Raw genomic sequence first — 17,302 nt, forward strand, 5'->3', positions numbered from 1 at the left:
TCATTCATCTTGTTTACCTTTGTAAAATTTCTTACTCTTTTAAAAGCAAATGTGCTTTTATGTTTTTAAAGAAAGGTTTTATGAAGCTTAATCTCAGTAGCAATATTTAAATCATTTATTTTAAACAAATCAAGAAAAACTTATTTAAAGTCTCTTTTGCAGAAATGTTTTATTAGGTCACATAAATCATATAATGAAGGTTATCATGTTCAAAGCACTAAATTTTTTTTGCTTAGTCTAATTGGTAATTCTTTGCTGTCAAGGAAGTTGAACTGTTCATTTTATGAGGGTGAGAATCTTTCTAGGCACTTCTAGCTGTCTGAAATATATTAATCAATACTTTAAAGTTGCTTTTGCAAATTGAACCTGATACTAATTGGGGTAGCTCTAAACTTCTTGAGTTCCAAAAACATTGTGGAATTACACTACTGATGGTTAACCAAGGATGTTGGTTATGGCAGGTAAGCTTCATTTTTGTGCCTGTATGTGAACACTTCTGCATTTCTATTTGGGACATTCTAATGCAGCAGGATTAATAGAACCTATAGCTTTAATATGACAGTAAGTTTTCTTGTTTAAACCCTTTTTTAGATGCCGCTGTTTCACCTACTCTGCTGGGTGCAAAGTGGAATCAGATTCTAGATCCGCCTTCTCGTCGCCTGTCATTCAACTCAACTGTGGCCAACGTGAACGAAGCTACAACTCCTAATGAATGTCAGCAGAGATTGAAGTCTTTCTCCTTGTCCCACTCAGTGACTACACCAACAGGAAGAGGAGATCACTGTGCTAATGGAAAGGATTTTAGCATAAGCCCAGAGACCCCAGTCATGTGGATTGATGATCAGGCAGCAGCAGATGATCAGTTGATTAAAAGAAATAGTAATCGGGATGATCAGTGTAACTCTGTGGAAGCAGGAGAAAAGAAATGTGGAAATACAGCTTGCTTGCCAGAGGAGAAAAGTGTGCTAGTGGTGGCAGTCATGCACAACTGTGACAGAAGAACACTACAAAGTGGTGATGTGGTGGATTGTACAAATTACAACAGTCAGTCCCTAATGGACTCTATTAGCTTTACACTGGATAATGAAAACCGACAGAGTGACCAGTTTAGCGTTACTGTAAATGGATCCACAGAAAAGGATATTGATACAGAAAAGCAAGTAAACAGGCTGTGCACTGAAGATGACTCTGTAAGTAATTTGATTAATGCTTCATCTGAAAGCCTGACCGCTGCATGCCCCTCCTCTCGATTAAAGGAGGATTTTAATATGAGTAAAGATTTGCTGTTTTCAGAAGCTACAACTGCAGGGATCAATGCAGTGACTCTCTTGCAGAGACCAGCTGATGGTACTGCTAAAATGCAAGAAAACTGTGCGTCAGTTGAAAATTTCACTAGTAAAGCCATTCCTCAGAGAACAGATCTAGAAGCTAAAAACTCTTCTGGTTCCAGTGGTGGGAGCTTAATTGTAGAACAGGAAACAACTGAGCAGTTGCAGTCTAGGCTATCTGGGCTCACCGAAACCTGTCAACCTAACGTGGCTGGAAGTGGCAATTACAAGGAATGTGTTGCAGAGGATGTTAGTGCCACTGAAAGCGAAGTCATTGAATGTGATAAAAATCTCGGCACAACGGAATTGCACAGCATGGCAGAATGTTACCCTGAATCTCAGGAGATGACTAATTGGGAGCTGACAAAGTTGAATGAGATGAATAACAAGCAAACTCTAGGAGAGAATGAAAGACTTTTGCAGACCAAACAGCCTGATGATGCATGTGGGAATAGCAGAGAAGATGAAAATGTGGTACTGGAGGCAGGTATAGACTTAAAAGGGTCTGATACAGATGAGCTTGGAGTGTCCAGGCTCTCTGATGTGATGGCTACATCAGCAGCAAGCTCTCTGTCTAATGGTTGTGATTCCTATGGAATGCAGAACCCAGATGTTGCTCATGTTCCAAAGACTTTACCCTCCAAGGAAGACTCGGTAACAGAGGAAAAGGAGATTGAGGAGAGCAAGTCAGAATGTTACACTAATGTTTATGAACAGAGAGGAAATGAGACCACAGAAGGGAGTGGTCTTATTTTAAACAGCACTGGTGACCACATAAAGAAAAATTATTTGCATAATCTTTGTAGTCAGGTTTCATCCATGCAAGGGCAGACTTCACCAAAACCAGTGACTAACCTGCAATATATCAGTGTTCCTTTTGGTGGTGCAAGACCTAAGCAGCCCACAAATCTGAAACTGCAGATTCCGAAGCCATTGTCGGACCACTTACAAAATGATGTTATTCCCCCAAATTGTGGAGGTAATAGTAAAAACAAAAATGTCTTTGGTAAGACACAGTTAGGGGATACAGCAGACATGTTTCCTGGTGAAACATCTTCAAATGCCTCTGGTACTGGTTCTAATGAGGAACATTTGGACGAGTATGAATCTGGAGTCTCTAATAGTTCGTGCCTTGCAGCAGCCCCAGATAGTCCAGATAATGATCTCAGAGCTGGTCAGTTTGGAGCTCCAGCCAGAAAGCCTTTTACAACTTTGGGTGAGGTTGCTCCAGTGTGGGTTCCAGATTCTCAAGCACCAAACTGTATGAAATGTGAGGCCAGATTTACATTCACCAAAAGAAGGCACCATTGCAGAGCCTGTGGGAAGGTAAGTTCATCTTCTGTGAGTAAGTTCAAAGCACCCTTTTTTCCCTGATACTGCATAACATCGCATCAGAGGGCTTGCTAAGCTACTGGATATAGTTACCTGTGGCATCTCTTCCTAAAAAGCTGTGTCTGAGTGAAGCAGAAATGGGAATTTCTGAGCTGTGATCTATTTAGGGTGACAATAAAGAATAACTAATTGTTCTTAGTCTAAATGAGCAGTTGTATTTGTTGATTGCAGTGATCATCACCCTTGGGTTTATGTCAGAGCTCTTATAAAATGACTAAGTGCAGGAAACTGCTTTACAGAAATTACTGCATCAATAATCCCATTAAAGTTACTGAAACAAACTTGTGCATTGGGAGTGGGCTGTTGGTTTGCTGGCATTCCTGCTGGTTTACATGGCTGATCAGCTCAGTTCTTCTCAGTCTTCTTTGCTATTCTCATATTGCTTATATTATTTTAAATAGTGCTAACATGTTTTTAAACATTTGCTCCTGGGGAAAAAAAAAAATTGGTTAACTGTAACTTGGTGTATATCCACATGGTGAGAAATGTCATAATGAAGACAATTAAAGCATAATTTCTATATCACTTTTTCTTGTGTAAGAAATACTTAACTGTTGAGGGTGTTTTAAAATTTTATGTATGTCATCTAGGTGAACTCAGATTCTTATGTGATGAGTTTATTGTAAATTATTAACTTTTAAAGTATTTCCAAATATCTTTTACTGAAATACATGTCAGTGACATAAGTAGGAACTCAGGGAAAAAATAAATGATAATTCAAAAGCAGTTAACTAACACTGTTCTCAATTAGGTATTAATGAATATTGTAAAAAGGAATACTAAAACCAATGAGAACTAGAACAAAGATTTGGTTCAGCCATTATGCCAGCTGGTTCTGGAAGCAGCCCAGCAGAACCCCAAGGCTTGCTCCTGTGAGATGGAACACATGTCCCATTCGTCCCTTTAGGAACCAGAATGCACAGCACTCAGTCTCTCACTGGAGAAGTGCTGGGCAGTCTTTCCCAGGACACTTCTAAAAGCTAAGCAGACATTCCTTGTGCACTGCTCCAGGACTTCCAGTTGGTTCTGCCCATCCTGTTGCAGCTTGGCTGCAGTGGAAGTCCTGATGTGGAGCCAATAACCACAGGTGATCAATGAGCATCACATAAAGCACATGCCTGCCTTCAGTGTACTCACATAAAGTGCTTTTGGGTTATTTCAGGGGCCTCATTCTTCTCATGGCAGTTAAGGAGAATCTGTAAGTCACGGAAGTTAAAGAACTGTCCATTATTTTAGCTTTGATGTTTAACTTATACTGTTATTTAGGTATTTTTTTTTTTCCAGTTGAACAAATATGACTTCAATTTTCATGTGCAGTAAAATTTTCTACTTACTTTTGTGTTTTAAACAAGTTTATTGCTTGGATTTAATTGGTTCTCTATAATGACTGAAACCCTGAATTGCACAAATGCAGAAAATTAAAGTATCTGTAAATGGATAAAGCATGCAATGATGGAACAAGGCCCAAAATTTCTTTGTGTTTTTTCTTTTTACATTCTTCTGACAAACCTTGAGAAGAACCACCAGTGCCAGTGGGGTTTTTTGATTATATGTGGGAAATGGATAAAATAAAAAAATCCCTCTGTTCAGTAGACAAACTGACTCAGTAGACTTAGAATGGATTGTTTTTAGAAACTTCTGTTAGCAAATGTTTGTCTGGACCAAATTTGCAGAGGTGCAACCAAAAGATGTGGCAGAAAGGACTCGTTAATAAATGCTAAGGTTCATTGTAAGTCAAGTAATACTTAGCACATACTGCAAATTGCTTTACAGCCTTAATTCCTGTAAAGATTCTGGGCAGAGAGAGACCAAAGCTTTGACAGACAAGCTCTGATGAATGTGGCTGCAGTGGCTTGAGAAATCCCAGTTCTCAGCTGTCTGCTCCTGCTTTCTGGTCACCAGCCCCAGCCCCAGAGCAAGTCCTGTGAACCATGCATGGTGTAGGTAACTACTGAACCACAGGGATGCTTCCACTGTTAAATGTCTGAATCTCACTAAAAGAACTGGGGAGACAACATCTTGAGCTCTTTCAGTTATTTGTTTCTAAAGGAAGCCATGGGATTAAATATTTTGAACACAAGCTTTAGCACAACAGTTTCCTTTTAAGCTTTATTAACATCATGACAAATCATTTTTGTAGGGGTGAATGTATCTGTTTCATTTGGGATTAAACACTGCATTTAAAAATAGTTGAGTGGCAACTGGGAAGTCTGTCAGGGTTTTTAATTTGAGAATAATAATTGCAGAGTTAATGGATGATATGAACCATTTGGATTGATAGAAATGAATACACTTCCAGTAAATTTTGAGGTAAAATTAAGAACCCAGTGAATGTGTGTGAACACATTTATAAATTATATGTTATGTATTATGTACTTTCTGTTGTCAGATGAAATTATCACCCTTGATAGGAAAACCAGAAAATTTTTATGCAATCTTTTTTATTGACAACCAAAACTATATTTTTCCACTAAAATATTAAAAAAAAAAAAATCAGCAATTCCCCTAGCAACTAATGCTTTAACAACTCCTAGTGAACCTGAAAACCCTCGTAACATAAAAAATTGCTTTGACACTGCTCTGTTGTTTTTTTATAGCATGATGTACTGAGATAATGACTTGGTGATTGTTAATAACAAGTCTGACTTGTCAGTTGTGCTGGATTGCATTCTCTGCTTTACTGCTGCTCAAGGCTGATGCAGCCTGAGAAAGGAGGTGGGGATATTCTGTCATTGCTTCTGTTTTCTCTTGTAATATTTAAATCATTGCATTTGGGAGCTTTCATGAATGCACAATGTGTTGTTTGAAAAATGGTCCTAAATTAGATATTAATTTGTGTTGGGCCTCCATTTATGGTTGATGACATTGATTTTTCCATGTTCAATACTGAATGAACTTTTGACTGGAAGTTTTTCCCAGAGAACTGAAATGATGTCAAATGTCTCTAAAATACACTGTGATGCTGTATTAATATTCCCTAGAATACTTGTAAATTGGGTTGTGATGTGCATGCAGAAATCAGATTTTTCAAGTATATTTACTTTGCTTTTTTAAAGGTTTTCACAGATGTGAAAGGGTGGATTTTATTTTTGCATTAAAATTCTAGTGTATGCTTAATTATATTTTGTTTTTGAAATGTTTGAGTTCTCATAATTAGAAAACATTAAGTCTGGTTCTAATGAGACAAGGCTGAGCTTTCTGCACATTTGATTTTCAACTCTCATGTTGAGTTCAGAACCTGTATTTGCTTATTTAAACAGTTGCCACTAAAAACCTGCAAGTAACAGGCTGCAAAGTAGTCATAATTTGGTGTGATCTTTAACTTGGTTGAAATTTAATTAGGCTTAAACATATTTATATATAAGAATCCTTTGTAGCTTCTTGTTTATATTACAGAAATAATACTGCTGGAGTGGTGGAATATTTTTTTTAATTTAAAAAGTGTTATAGATCATAATAATGCATAGGGAATTGCAGAGATAATATCCACCCATAATTAAATTTTGAAATTCTCTCTTGATATCTGAACTCATTTGTTAGGCAGCTGCTGCTGTTTCTAGATCTCCTGAATGTGACATTACCTTTCTGCAGGAAATGGATGTTCATCAGTATCTTCACATCACCTGAAAAATAACCCTGAGGAACTACTGTTTAGTTTTGTTTTTTCTTTTTAAATAAATGCAATATAATTATTTAAAACAAATAAGAAATCATTAGGGTATATGTACTGCAGGATTTTGAGAAGGCAGTTACCTATTGTAGGATAATATCTGCATGCAAGTGTGTTTTGGTGCACAAGCCACACTCATGTTTCATGGTTCTGCTTATCTGGAGGAACAAGCTGTCCTGCCCAGGACTGGGGAGTTTTTAGAGCTGGTTCAGGGCAGAAGAAGCAGCACCTACAGCTGCATCTCCACAGTACTTTGTGCTCCTTGGGCTTTGCCCCAGCCCCTTTTGCAGCTAGGGTGCACACAATGCAGTTCTTGCATTCTCCCTACTGTTGTGATGCTGTGGTGTTTGTATTCATGTCAAAATGAGGTTTTTTATAGAAATGGAGCAAGATTTTCTTGCAGTACTAATGTCATTCAGCTTTCTTAAATGTCTTGGTTTATATGTTAAACAATTAAAACATTTTGATAATCACTGTTCCTCATCAACCCAGGAACAGCTTGCTAGATATGAAGAGATTAAACAGTTGGAGTTGCTAATATAGAATCACAGAATTATTTAGGTTGGAAAAAACCTCTTGAGACCAAGTCCAGCCTATGACTGATCACCACCCTATCAACCAGACCATGGCATTGAGTGACACATCCAGTCTTTCCTTAAACACCTCCAGGGACAGTGACTCCAGCACTTCTATGGGCAGCCCATTCCAATGTTTAATCACCCCTTCTGTGAAGAAATTCCTCCTGACGTCCAAAAAATTCCTTCTAATGTCCAATTCCATGTAGATGAATTGTGCTGCTGCAAAGAGTTAATTAAGTTTGAATTCATCTGTGCCATAGCAGTCCCTTATATATATGTAATACTTGTGCATTGAATTCTTATTTAATCCTAGGAAGTACTCATGCTTTTTCTAAGACTGAAGTTAATTCCCAAGTTGTTAATTCTCTGAGCAATTGTAATGTGGTAGATATTTATTAATTCTCTGAGCAGTTGTAATGTGGTAGATATTTATTACCCCCACTGTCATTTATGCCAAATAATACAGTGCAGTATCAGGACAAAATGCATTTATGTGTTCCACAAAATAATTATCAGGGTAAGTAGTACAGGCACCCTGCCTAGGTATTGGTCACTGTGGCTTTAATGAGTGGGGTGGTTTTAAAACACTAGCTAAAAATCACCATGAAACTTACTCATCTCTTGCTGTGAGATATGGATTAGGAGAAGGGCAAAACAGGCTCAAAACTTAAAATGAATAAAGAAAGTTTATTAATAGAACTACAAGAATAAGAAACCAGAATAAAGCCTCCTGAAACCCTTCCTCCCCACCATCCAACCTTTTCCTTCTTCAACTAACAACATAGAGACAAAACTTAGTGGTTAAAGCAGTCCCAACTTTGCAATCGTCTTTTCATCAGTCTTTGTAGAGAAAGGAGTCCTCTTTTGTTATTTCATGGAAAGTTCTCCATAAGAAAAGTTTTCTCATGGCTTTTCATTCCCCTGATGCCAGCCATCTGTAAAACTCTGCCATCAGGCCCTCCTCCCATTTCACACCACTCTGAGGTGTGTTCATGGGCCATGAACTCAAGGGATGTCATTTTAAGGATGAGTTATTCAAAGGCAAAGGTTCTCTTCTTCTGTCTCTGTGATCGTCTCTGGGAATAGAGGTTTTCTCTTTTCCTCCCTGGGGCCAAGGGTCTTCATCAGCTCTCACTTCTCTCTCTCTGTTCCAGCATTTCATGGGATCACAACTACTCCATCTGCTCAGCTTCATCAATGGATACCTTTTCTCAGATCTACACTTTTAAATACTTCATGCCCCCCCAAATACTCTGTAATGAATTAAATGAGTTTTTCAGAACATTACTGTCCATCTCCACGGCCTTAACAAAAGAGTATTTTGGCTGATTAAAGCATCTTCTCATTCTCTTCTCATCTGAGGCTTGATTCCTTCTTTCACTGACTTTGATGTCTCTTTACATGTCTCTTTACATGTGAATCACTGTCGCTTTCCTCTCTCTGGAAAAAGGATTAAATCTGCAGGTCTCATCTGGGTAGTAAAAGGGTTAAAATGTGGCTCAAGCCGCGGCTGGGTATTCATGGTGTCGGATTTCAGCTCGGCAGGGCTGGAGAAGCGGCGGACTCGGTTTTTTTCAGCCTGCGGCCGTCAGTGTGGGCCGTGGGGCGAGCGGCCGTGGCCCGCCCCAGCCCAGCGCTGGGCCACGGGAGAGCCCGGACCCGCCTGGGACTGGGAAAACCTCTCAGTCCCTGTCCCCTGCCCAGGAGCCGCTGGAGCCCGGCTCCTGTTACCTTTCAAATCCAGAAACAGAACGAGAAGCTCCCGGGCTTAGGTTTAAAAGGTGGTATTCACAGGGTTGATCTCAGTTCTCTATGGTGAACAACAGTGTCAGTTCTCAGAATTGGCCAGCTATTGGCCAGGTCTCAAGCGGAGAAGAAACTCCCAGCAGCCTCCAGCAGCCTCTCTCAGAACCTTAACTTTGGTGTTTTCTGCTTTTCTTCCCTAAATGCCAAACCATCATAATGGGAAAATACTGGGTTTTTTACCTCTATATTTTGCTTTTCAAGAGCTTTGCAGGCACTCAGTTGTCCAGATCCTTAAGTTTGTCCCATGTCTGTGCACACCCCTGAGCAGTTTCCCCTGTGTTCCAGGTGTTTTGTGCCGCGTGCTGTAGCCTGAAGTGCAAGCTGCTGTACATGGACCGAAAGGAAGCCAGAGTGTGTGTGATCTGCCACTCAGTGCTGATGAATGGTGAGTGGGGAGGGAACCCGAGATGTGGCACTTCACTTTCTTTTTAAATGAGGGCATTTAAAAAGAAAAATATCAAAATACTTCATTTGTATTGGTAAGTATTCTGAAACAGTAAAGTTGCTTGAGAGGCTGGTGTGGAATCTCTGTGAAGAGTAGAAAAACTGGTAAGGTTGCAGTGAGCTTGAAAGCTTTCATTTGGGAGTGCTCTACCAGGATTGCAAAAATTGTGATTGTTGGGGGTCTTTTGCTGCTGCTTCAGAAGTGTGCTCTGTATCCTTTGTTGCCTGAGTAGATAACCTGCTACACATTTAGATGGAATTGCCAAAGAGTACAGTAATGCAGTTGTGCCTGTTCTAGATTATGCACTATATGAGGTTGGGAAAGTAGTATTTATCCACAAGTTAATCAGCTCCTCTTCTTAACTCATTGGTGCTAGAGTAGGAGTCTTGTCTAAATACAGGTCCACAAATGTGCACAGCTGAGCTTAGATTGTTACTTTAACACATCCCTGGAGAGTGTCAAACCCAGGGTGGTGCTGTGGCTAAAAGCCTGGTGAGAACATGGGACACAGGAGAGAGGTCACAAGTAGTTCTGAAGTTAATATGTAGAACTGATAGGAAGTTCTATCACCTCTGCTTGGTGTAAGGAAAGACTCTAGTTTTGACCAGTGGGCTGTGGAATGTATTTTGTGTGTTGTTCTTTATTATAGTAACACTTTAGAGCTCTGTTATAAATATGGGCAAACACAGAGAACTCTCTTGAGGCTTGTGAAAATCTCCAGAACTTCCCACACTGGCAGTTACCTGTGGGTGATGATTTGTCCAGCTGAGTTGTGCCCATGACACTGAGACAGCTGCTGCTGGAAGAGTCAATGTTCAGTTTTTCTGTCTTGAATTGAGAAGGCAGAGAAATTGGATTAGGTTGAGAGAGGACCTATGTGAGTGCTTAAATCATGAGATAACCTGTCTCATCATGAGAGATTCCAGGCATTTTGGCTTATTAGTGGGAAGGTGAATGGGTGTCTTGGTCCTGGGGTATAAATATATATCTAGATTACTGAAACTTGATGCCAGAATTGAATTCAGTGGTAGAGGAAAGTCTGACAGGTGCATTCTAACATGTAAAAGGTAGAATGAGAAGTCAGACAAATTCAGGCTCTAAATGCAAACTTTTAACTGTTAGGATAACTGTTCAGTAATTATCAGGATGGTTTATTGTGGAATCTCCGTTGCTGCAATTGTTTAGCTAAACTTTGGAGACTTTTAGCAAAGATTCTACCAAGGATTAGGAAAATTGTGGTTTGTGTCAGCATCACACAAAGTAATTTTGGCAGTATCTTTATGTATTACTGCATAGTGGATTATTTGGGCTGTTTTCAGAAAGATCTCTTTGTTGACCATCTAAACTAAAACACTAAACTTAAGGTCATAGCTTTATTTTTTTTCCAAAGAAGTTGAGCACTGGGTCAGGTTTGGTTGAAAGTAACTGAGTGCTTAGTCTTGAGATGAGAGTATAAAATTAGTAGACAGTATCTGTTACTAAACAGGAGTATAATTTTCTCAGAAAAAAATTCAAAAAGATGAAATGTTTCAAAAATATTAAACATTAATTGGTGTGCAGTGCTAGGTCTTAATTATTAATAATTCTTACTCTAGGCCAAATGTGTAAGGTGACAGGAAATTTTAAGTTATAATATCTAGAAATGAAAAACGAGTCCCAGTAAGGATGCTGAAGGGTTTCTAAATTCTTACATTTTGGGATGGAGAAATGAAAACATTTCAAGGTGTTCATTCAAGAACAAGGAATTACAAATACACTTAGCAAAAGACAGCTGGCTCTGTGGTGGTGAGTAGGATTAATTTTCATCTGGGGGAAGGGAAGAATCTGAAAATAGTTTGGTTGAAACCAAAGTGTTATTTTAAAAAGACATAATAAAACTGATCACATTATTATAATTTCATTTGAAAGTCTCTCTGTCCTGTGGCCAGGGCAGATGTACATTAATGGCAGAAAACAGTGGCAACAGTGCCTGGTTCTCTCCAGGGCCAGTGCTGTGCTTGCCCTGTCTCCCTCTGTCCCTGTCCCTGCCTGCAGTGCTTCATGGTGATGCTCTGGGTTACTGGTTACTTAACCTGTAGCCTGACTGTATCCCATCCCTCCTGATCCTTCCAGTTTCTTTGTCAGTGCAGGTTTTGGGGCTTTTGTCCCTGTCAGTGCAGCAGGTTAAACATTAATCTTTGCATAGTCCTGGAAGCGGGGGTAGGAACTGTAAAAGTGGTTATAATTTCATTTGATTGCTCAGTACCTGGTTTGTGTTTGACTGGGTGTGAGGGGAGGGTTGTGTGTTTTCTGGCATGTTTCCAGGGCCAGGTTGTGTGTTTCATCAATTTCCAGTGCTATTTTTAGTGTATTTTCAGTCAGTGGATATGCTGACTTGGCACTTTGCTCCATTTAAAGAAAGCTTTAAGACTGCTCTTTTACTTTTCTAATAAAGGAGCCCTGGACATGTATCTTTGTGCTTTTTTAATAATCTGTCCTTTCAGGACTTTTACTATAAAAGGTACAGGATTACTGTTTAAAAAGTGCTTCGGTTCAAGTAATTTTCTCAACTGGAATGCCAATACCTTTTTCTTTGACAAGCATCTCACTATTGGTTTTGCAGGTCAATTGGAGGAAGCAGGAGGGTTTATGTTCTGTTGAGTTCTGTTTGGTTTTTTTGTTGTTTTTTTTTTTTTTTTTTTAATCTTGTTATTTCCACCTTGGTTTTCTAGCAATTTGCAGCTGAAGGAACCCAAGGATGTACATGCTCTGAGAGCTCAGGTGCCATGATATTTATGCCTGACTCAAATAATGCATTTATTTGTAACACACTAATATGGTCGTGGATGCAAGCACACATAAGAATTTTCTGGCATCTTGGTACAAGCCTCCCTTAGAGGTCAAAAAGAAGTGGCACTGTGGAGATAGTCTGGTTTACTCACCAGAGGAGATTTTCCTGTGATAGATTTTGTTGACAAGGAAGATTGATGTGTTATTTTTTGGCCAGTTAAGGCTCAAGTCATACCTTCTAAATTAATAACATAAAGGTTTTTTTACATTTAAGAATAAAAGTTGTTGGTCTGTACACAACTGCCCTGGACACAAAGAAATGCAGGGTGCTTTTTATCATAAATGAAAGCTAAATCTGTTCAAGTATTCTGTGTGTTATGAAACATTTGTAGTAGGAATGTTTATTTCTCCATACATTGTGATATATATATATATATATATTTATGTACACATGGACTGTTTTCAATTAAATCTTTGAAGAAGAAACAAAATGAAGCATGAGGAGCTAAGCATCACTCAAGTCAAATGTATTGTAATCATTTTCAGAAAATACTTCTCTATGGACTTGTTGCATGGGGCCAGTGCAGTTTCTCCTTGTGCTTTTCTTGCTTAATTGCAGTCTCCTGGGCTGTTACATGAAGGGAATGCTCTTTGGGAGGTGCAGGGTCCATACTGACAGCAGCTGAGAACTTAACGTAGTGTTTTGGACTGTCAGATACCTTCCTCTGTGTTCATGGCTCTTGTTCTTTGTTTGCTTTAGCTCAAGCCTGGGAGAACATGATGAGTGCCTCAAGCCAGAGCCCTAACCCTAACAATCCCGCTGAATACTGTTCTACTATCCCTCCTTTGCAGCAGGCTCAGGCCTCGGGTGCCCTGAGCTCTCCGCCTCCCACTGTCATGGTACCTGTGGGAGTTCTAAAGCATCCTGGAGCAGAAGGTAGGAGCACTTCCTTTTTCTTTCAGTTTACCTGTAGTAAGAATTTGGAAAGAATATCTGCACTTCATTCTTTCAAATAATGGCTAATGCCAGTTGTGCTATTCCTGCCCTCTGCAGGGACATCAGGTTTTTCAGGACATGTAAACTGTTCTCAGTGATTGTGTCTGTACGTGATGCTGCCATAGGGGATGCACTAGGTGATGTCTTAAGTTCCTTCCAGTCCACATTTTTATATTTATTTTTTCCATTTTTCTGTTTTATACTCAGATTTTCCAGTTTTCTAGCCAGTGTTGCTGTGAGATGTTAAACACTGTTTTCTTACATTCTCTCCAGTGGCTCAGCCTAGAGAACAAAGGCGTGTTTGGTTTGCTGATGGGATTTTACCCAATGGAGAAGTTGCTGATGCAGCAAAGCTGACAGTGGCTGGGACAACTTCCACAGGAACCTTAGCAGTGTCTCATGATCCATCAAAGCCCAACAACACTTTATCAGCAGAAGTAAGGGAATGTTTGGCCCTCAAAATCCTGCATTTGCCTTGGTCATGAGCGGTGTATGAGTTGCTGTGGTGACTGCAGTGAGACTGGTATACAAAATGTGTTCAGGCTTGTCTTAGTATGTTGCATAGCAAGTGTTGTCCTTATTTAAATGTTTACAGAGTGGTGAAACAACCATATTTTTAAAAATGAAGATTTTTGGGGCAGATCACTAAGAATGTTTGTTGTCTGTGTGGCTTCCAACTGTTTGGCTGTACAGCTGGTGTGTGAAGGATATTTGTGTAACAGATGCTTAAAAAAAGGTGAATTGTGGTCAGTAAGGAGTTTGAAACAATAAGATTATTGTGGTGTGGATCAGAAGAATACTCTGTCACAAAATGATGTATGCAGGAAAGTGCAAATAAAATCTAACAATGTTGAGTCCACCATACCCCATGTAAGTGGAACTGAGACACTACAAAAAGTTCAAATGGGTATAGGTGCATTAAGGTTTTGTGAAGAAATGGGTATGTGTGGTGCTAGAGAAGAAAGGTGCAGCCTCTAAGCAGATTTTCTAGCAGTAATTCACATACAGGAGTCATCACATGATCATCTATTGTTACAGAGCCAGATTAATTGGTGCTTCTGTTTCTCCAGCAGACACAGACTCCTTCACCTATATCTATAATAATTTAGCCAGCTAGCTCTTACATTTTTATCATTATTACTGTTTTAATGTTGTCCTTCCTTGTTGTTTGTTTCTTGTAGACTGATAATGCCTCTGTATTCTCGGGAAATATAACTCAGGTTGGCAGTCCTGTTGGCAGCGCAATGAATCTGATTCCTGAAGATGGTCTTCCTCCAATTCTCATCTCCACTGGAGTAAAAGGAGGTGAGGGTATAAATTGGCAGCCAGCTTTTATGCTTACCAGGTGCAATAACCTAATGGCTACTGTGTTTATTTTAAAAATAAGATACTGGCAGTGTGCTGAGTATTTGAAGGAATTCTCAGTAAGCACTTGTGAGTAAATATTGGGCCACTCCTTTGCACAGTTGGTCCCTATTTGCATCCAGGAAGAGCCCCACCTTGCAATGAAACTCCTGTAACAAGTAAAACACGAAGCAAAAAATTAACTGCAGTTCAGAAACCTGCTAATTTCTTCACTAATCGGACTGTGGGGAATGTTTCACACAGAGATAGGTTTTAATTAGCCTTATGAATATTCATGCTTCCCTTCCCTGAAATTCTGTTGGATCATGGGCTCTGTCTGAGGCATTCCCAAGCACTGTATTCAACAAAACTATTGCACATCTTGGCCCACAGTGCAGCTTTTAGTCATTGTGATGTCCCCTTATAGAGGATCCAAATGGAGGAAGCTTCAGAAAATTAAAAACTAATTTTTAAAATATTAGAAATGTGTATTTGTTTATGTAAAATTGCTTTCCACAGTCTAATTCATGACATCCTTTAATACATTCCTGGAATGAACTTACTTTCTCTTTTTTGGTTGTTCCTATTAGATATTTTGCTGACGTGGTGCATTTCTAATGTTAAGCTGGAAGTAACATTATTAACTTTTATTTCAGTATAGTGCCAAAACCAAAATGTGAGCAGCATTTAATTTCAAAACAGATCTGTTCCATCCTGTGTTAGTTGTTCATGGTACTCCAGGACTGATGCCCTTCTGCCTTACTGCGATTTAAGTAACAATTCCTAACTTCTTTGTCATTTGGGATTTCAGTTGACATTGTGACACATTTCTCAACCTGATTTCAGTTTTCTCCTCTAGTTGATACTGAAAAATAGTTATTTTCCTGAAACAAGCTGCACCTTTCTAAAGGGTATACAGAGGCTATCTCATAAATTCTTCAACATAAATGTTGAAGTTTGAAAATACCAGCCTAGGAAACAATCAAACCAGCAATACTTAAATAAGTGTTTGCTTAAAAGGTCAAAACAGTAAAAAGAATTAGAATTGGGGTTATCTGATTATAATGTGGAGTCTGCACCAGTAATTTATGGATTTCATTGTGTTTGTTTCTTTTGTAGACTATGCTGTGGAAGAGAGACCTTCTCAGATCTCTGTCATGCAGCAGCTGGAGGATGGTGGCCCTGACCCTCTAGTATTTGTTTTAAATGCTAATTTGCTGTCCATGGTAAAAATAGTAAATTGTAAGTGTTTATTATTAAATAAGTTCTAGTTTATGAGAGGAGAAATGTTATCTAGATTATTAGTAGGAACAGCAGCATTTTTATTAGGTAGGATAGTCTCTGAAAATGTGTACAGGTTGAAAATTTTGTACCGAGCCATATTAAGTAGCAAAAAGCCCTTTTCTGGTGATTTAGGTATAAAAACAGATAATTTTGTGTAGAAAATATAAACTGGATTGATAGAGGCTCCAGTCTCATGTTTGGAGATCAATGTCCCCTGTAGAACTTAGTAGGGCAGGGTATTTTATCACCCATTTTCCTTTGGTTGCTTTGCTTATTCCCCTGTCATCCCATTCTGGAAAAAGCAGATGGGATCTCATAATACTGCAGAGGTTCCATTCCCCTGTGCACCTTTTCTGTCCCTTTCTGTCCTGTGCCTCTGTGTACCTGTGCTGAGGAAGGAGTGGGGAAGCAGACTCAGCTGATTTCTGCTGGATAGGAACATGATGGAGAAATTGGGAAGGACAGTTTTTTGCATTAAAAAAATTGTTTATAAACCTTGCAGCATCTCCTAGATTGCAGTAAAATGTGTTACATATGTATGAAAAGGTAATATATTATAGACACAGGTTTTAATTCAACACCTTAGTATTCTCAAGAAATGAAGCTCAGAGCATGTGTCGTTATTAACATCCCTGTGAAGCAGAAAAACACAGTGAGGTCTCATGGAGACACCTGACATCCAGCTCTCCATATTGAGAGAGCTGTCACTGTTGGAAATTGTTTTGGCAGTCAGGATAGTGGTACACACAGCCAGCAGCCTGGCCTGTTCCCTGGCTCCTTCATTCACATTTAAATCCTGTCCTTTCATTTGAATATAGAAACTGCTAAAAGTCTGCTCTGTGGTGTTAATCCCAAGATCTGACTGGGAGCTGTAATACTCTGGCTCTTCCTTAGCTGTAAACTGGGAATTATTGAGCTGCTCTTGTTTTGGATGTGCTTGCCCTCACGGTAACAGATGTAGGACGTAATTTGTCTGTGTGACAGATAACACAACAATATGTGCTGTAAAACTGATCCTTGCAAGAGCTGTCTTCCTGCAGTGAAATTTAGGCATACTTTTTGCAATTCTGCTCCGCTGATGCACATTTCCATCCGTGCAGATGTGAACAGGAAGTGCTGGTGTTTCACCACGAAGGGGATGCACGCCGTGGGGCAGTCAGAGATTGTCATTCTCCTGCAGTGTTTGCCTGATGAGAAATGTTTGCCTAAGGATATCTTTAACCATTTTGTGCAACTTTACCGGGATGCCTTAGCAGGTAGGAAAGCTCTCTGCTAAAAATGCTTTGAATAGATGATCATATAGGGTCAGATACGTTTTTGTCACAGCAAATGCCTCTTTTTGTATAAAAAAAATATAAAAGAGAATAATGATCAAAGTTGACAGGGGGATGTATTGTTGGTTGTCAGTATCCAGTGCTCTAGTGATCTTACCAAATAAAATGCTGGTAACCTGGGGAACTGCTCCAAAGATCTTCCATCCAGAAAGAAAATGTTGAGAAATCTTGTGGATAGTATGTTCAATATCTCCAGACAAGTTAGTTCAGAATTTTATTCTCATAATGCCTGTGTGTATTCCTACATTATGCAGATCCTGTTTGTATTTTAAAATAATATGTGTATGTGTGCCCAGAATGAAGTGTACAGCATTTCAGAAATCATCCCTGAATTTTGAATTTTTGTATCTTGATT

General features: G+C 39.2%; 1 protein-coding gene across 2 annotated transcripts in view; it reads left to right on the forward strand.

The window, feature by feature from the left end:
• Nucleotides 1-17,302, forward strand: part of ZFYVE9 (zinc finger FYVE-type containing 9) — a 57,892-nt gene that overhangs the window by 20,208 nt on the left and 20,382 nt on the right. For both annotated transcript variants that reach the window (XM_005521156.3, XM_014250751.2), the window contains exons 4-10: nucleotides 592-2,654; nucleotides 9,060-9,159; nucleotides 12,749-12,925; nucleotides 13,259-13,422; nucleotides 14,167-14,290; nucleotides 15,449-15,571; nucleotides 16,714-16,869. In XM_005521156.3, coding sequence (XP_005521213.1) covers nucleotides 592-2,654; nucleotides 9,060-9,159; nucleotides 12,749-12,925; nucleotides 13,259-13,422; nucleotides 14,167-14,290; nucleotides 15,449-15,571; nucleotides 16,714-16,869 — 2,907 coding nt within the window. The remainder of the gene's footprint in view (nucleotides 1-591; nucleotides 2,655-9,059; nucleotides 9,160-12,748; nucleotides 12,926-13,258; nucleotides 13,423-14,166; nucleotides 14,291-15,448; nucleotides 15,572-16,713; nucleotides 16,870-17,302) is intronic.

This window comes from Pseudopodoces humilis, chromosome 10 (genome assembly GCF_049639895.1).
Source record: "Pseudopodoces humilis isolate 2021_Gansu_Grassland_sample_001 chromosome 10, ASM4963989v1, whole genome shotgun sequence".
Lineage (NCBI taxonomy): Eukaryota > Metazoa > Chordata > Aves > Passeriformes > Paridae > Pseudopodoces > Pseudopodoces humilis.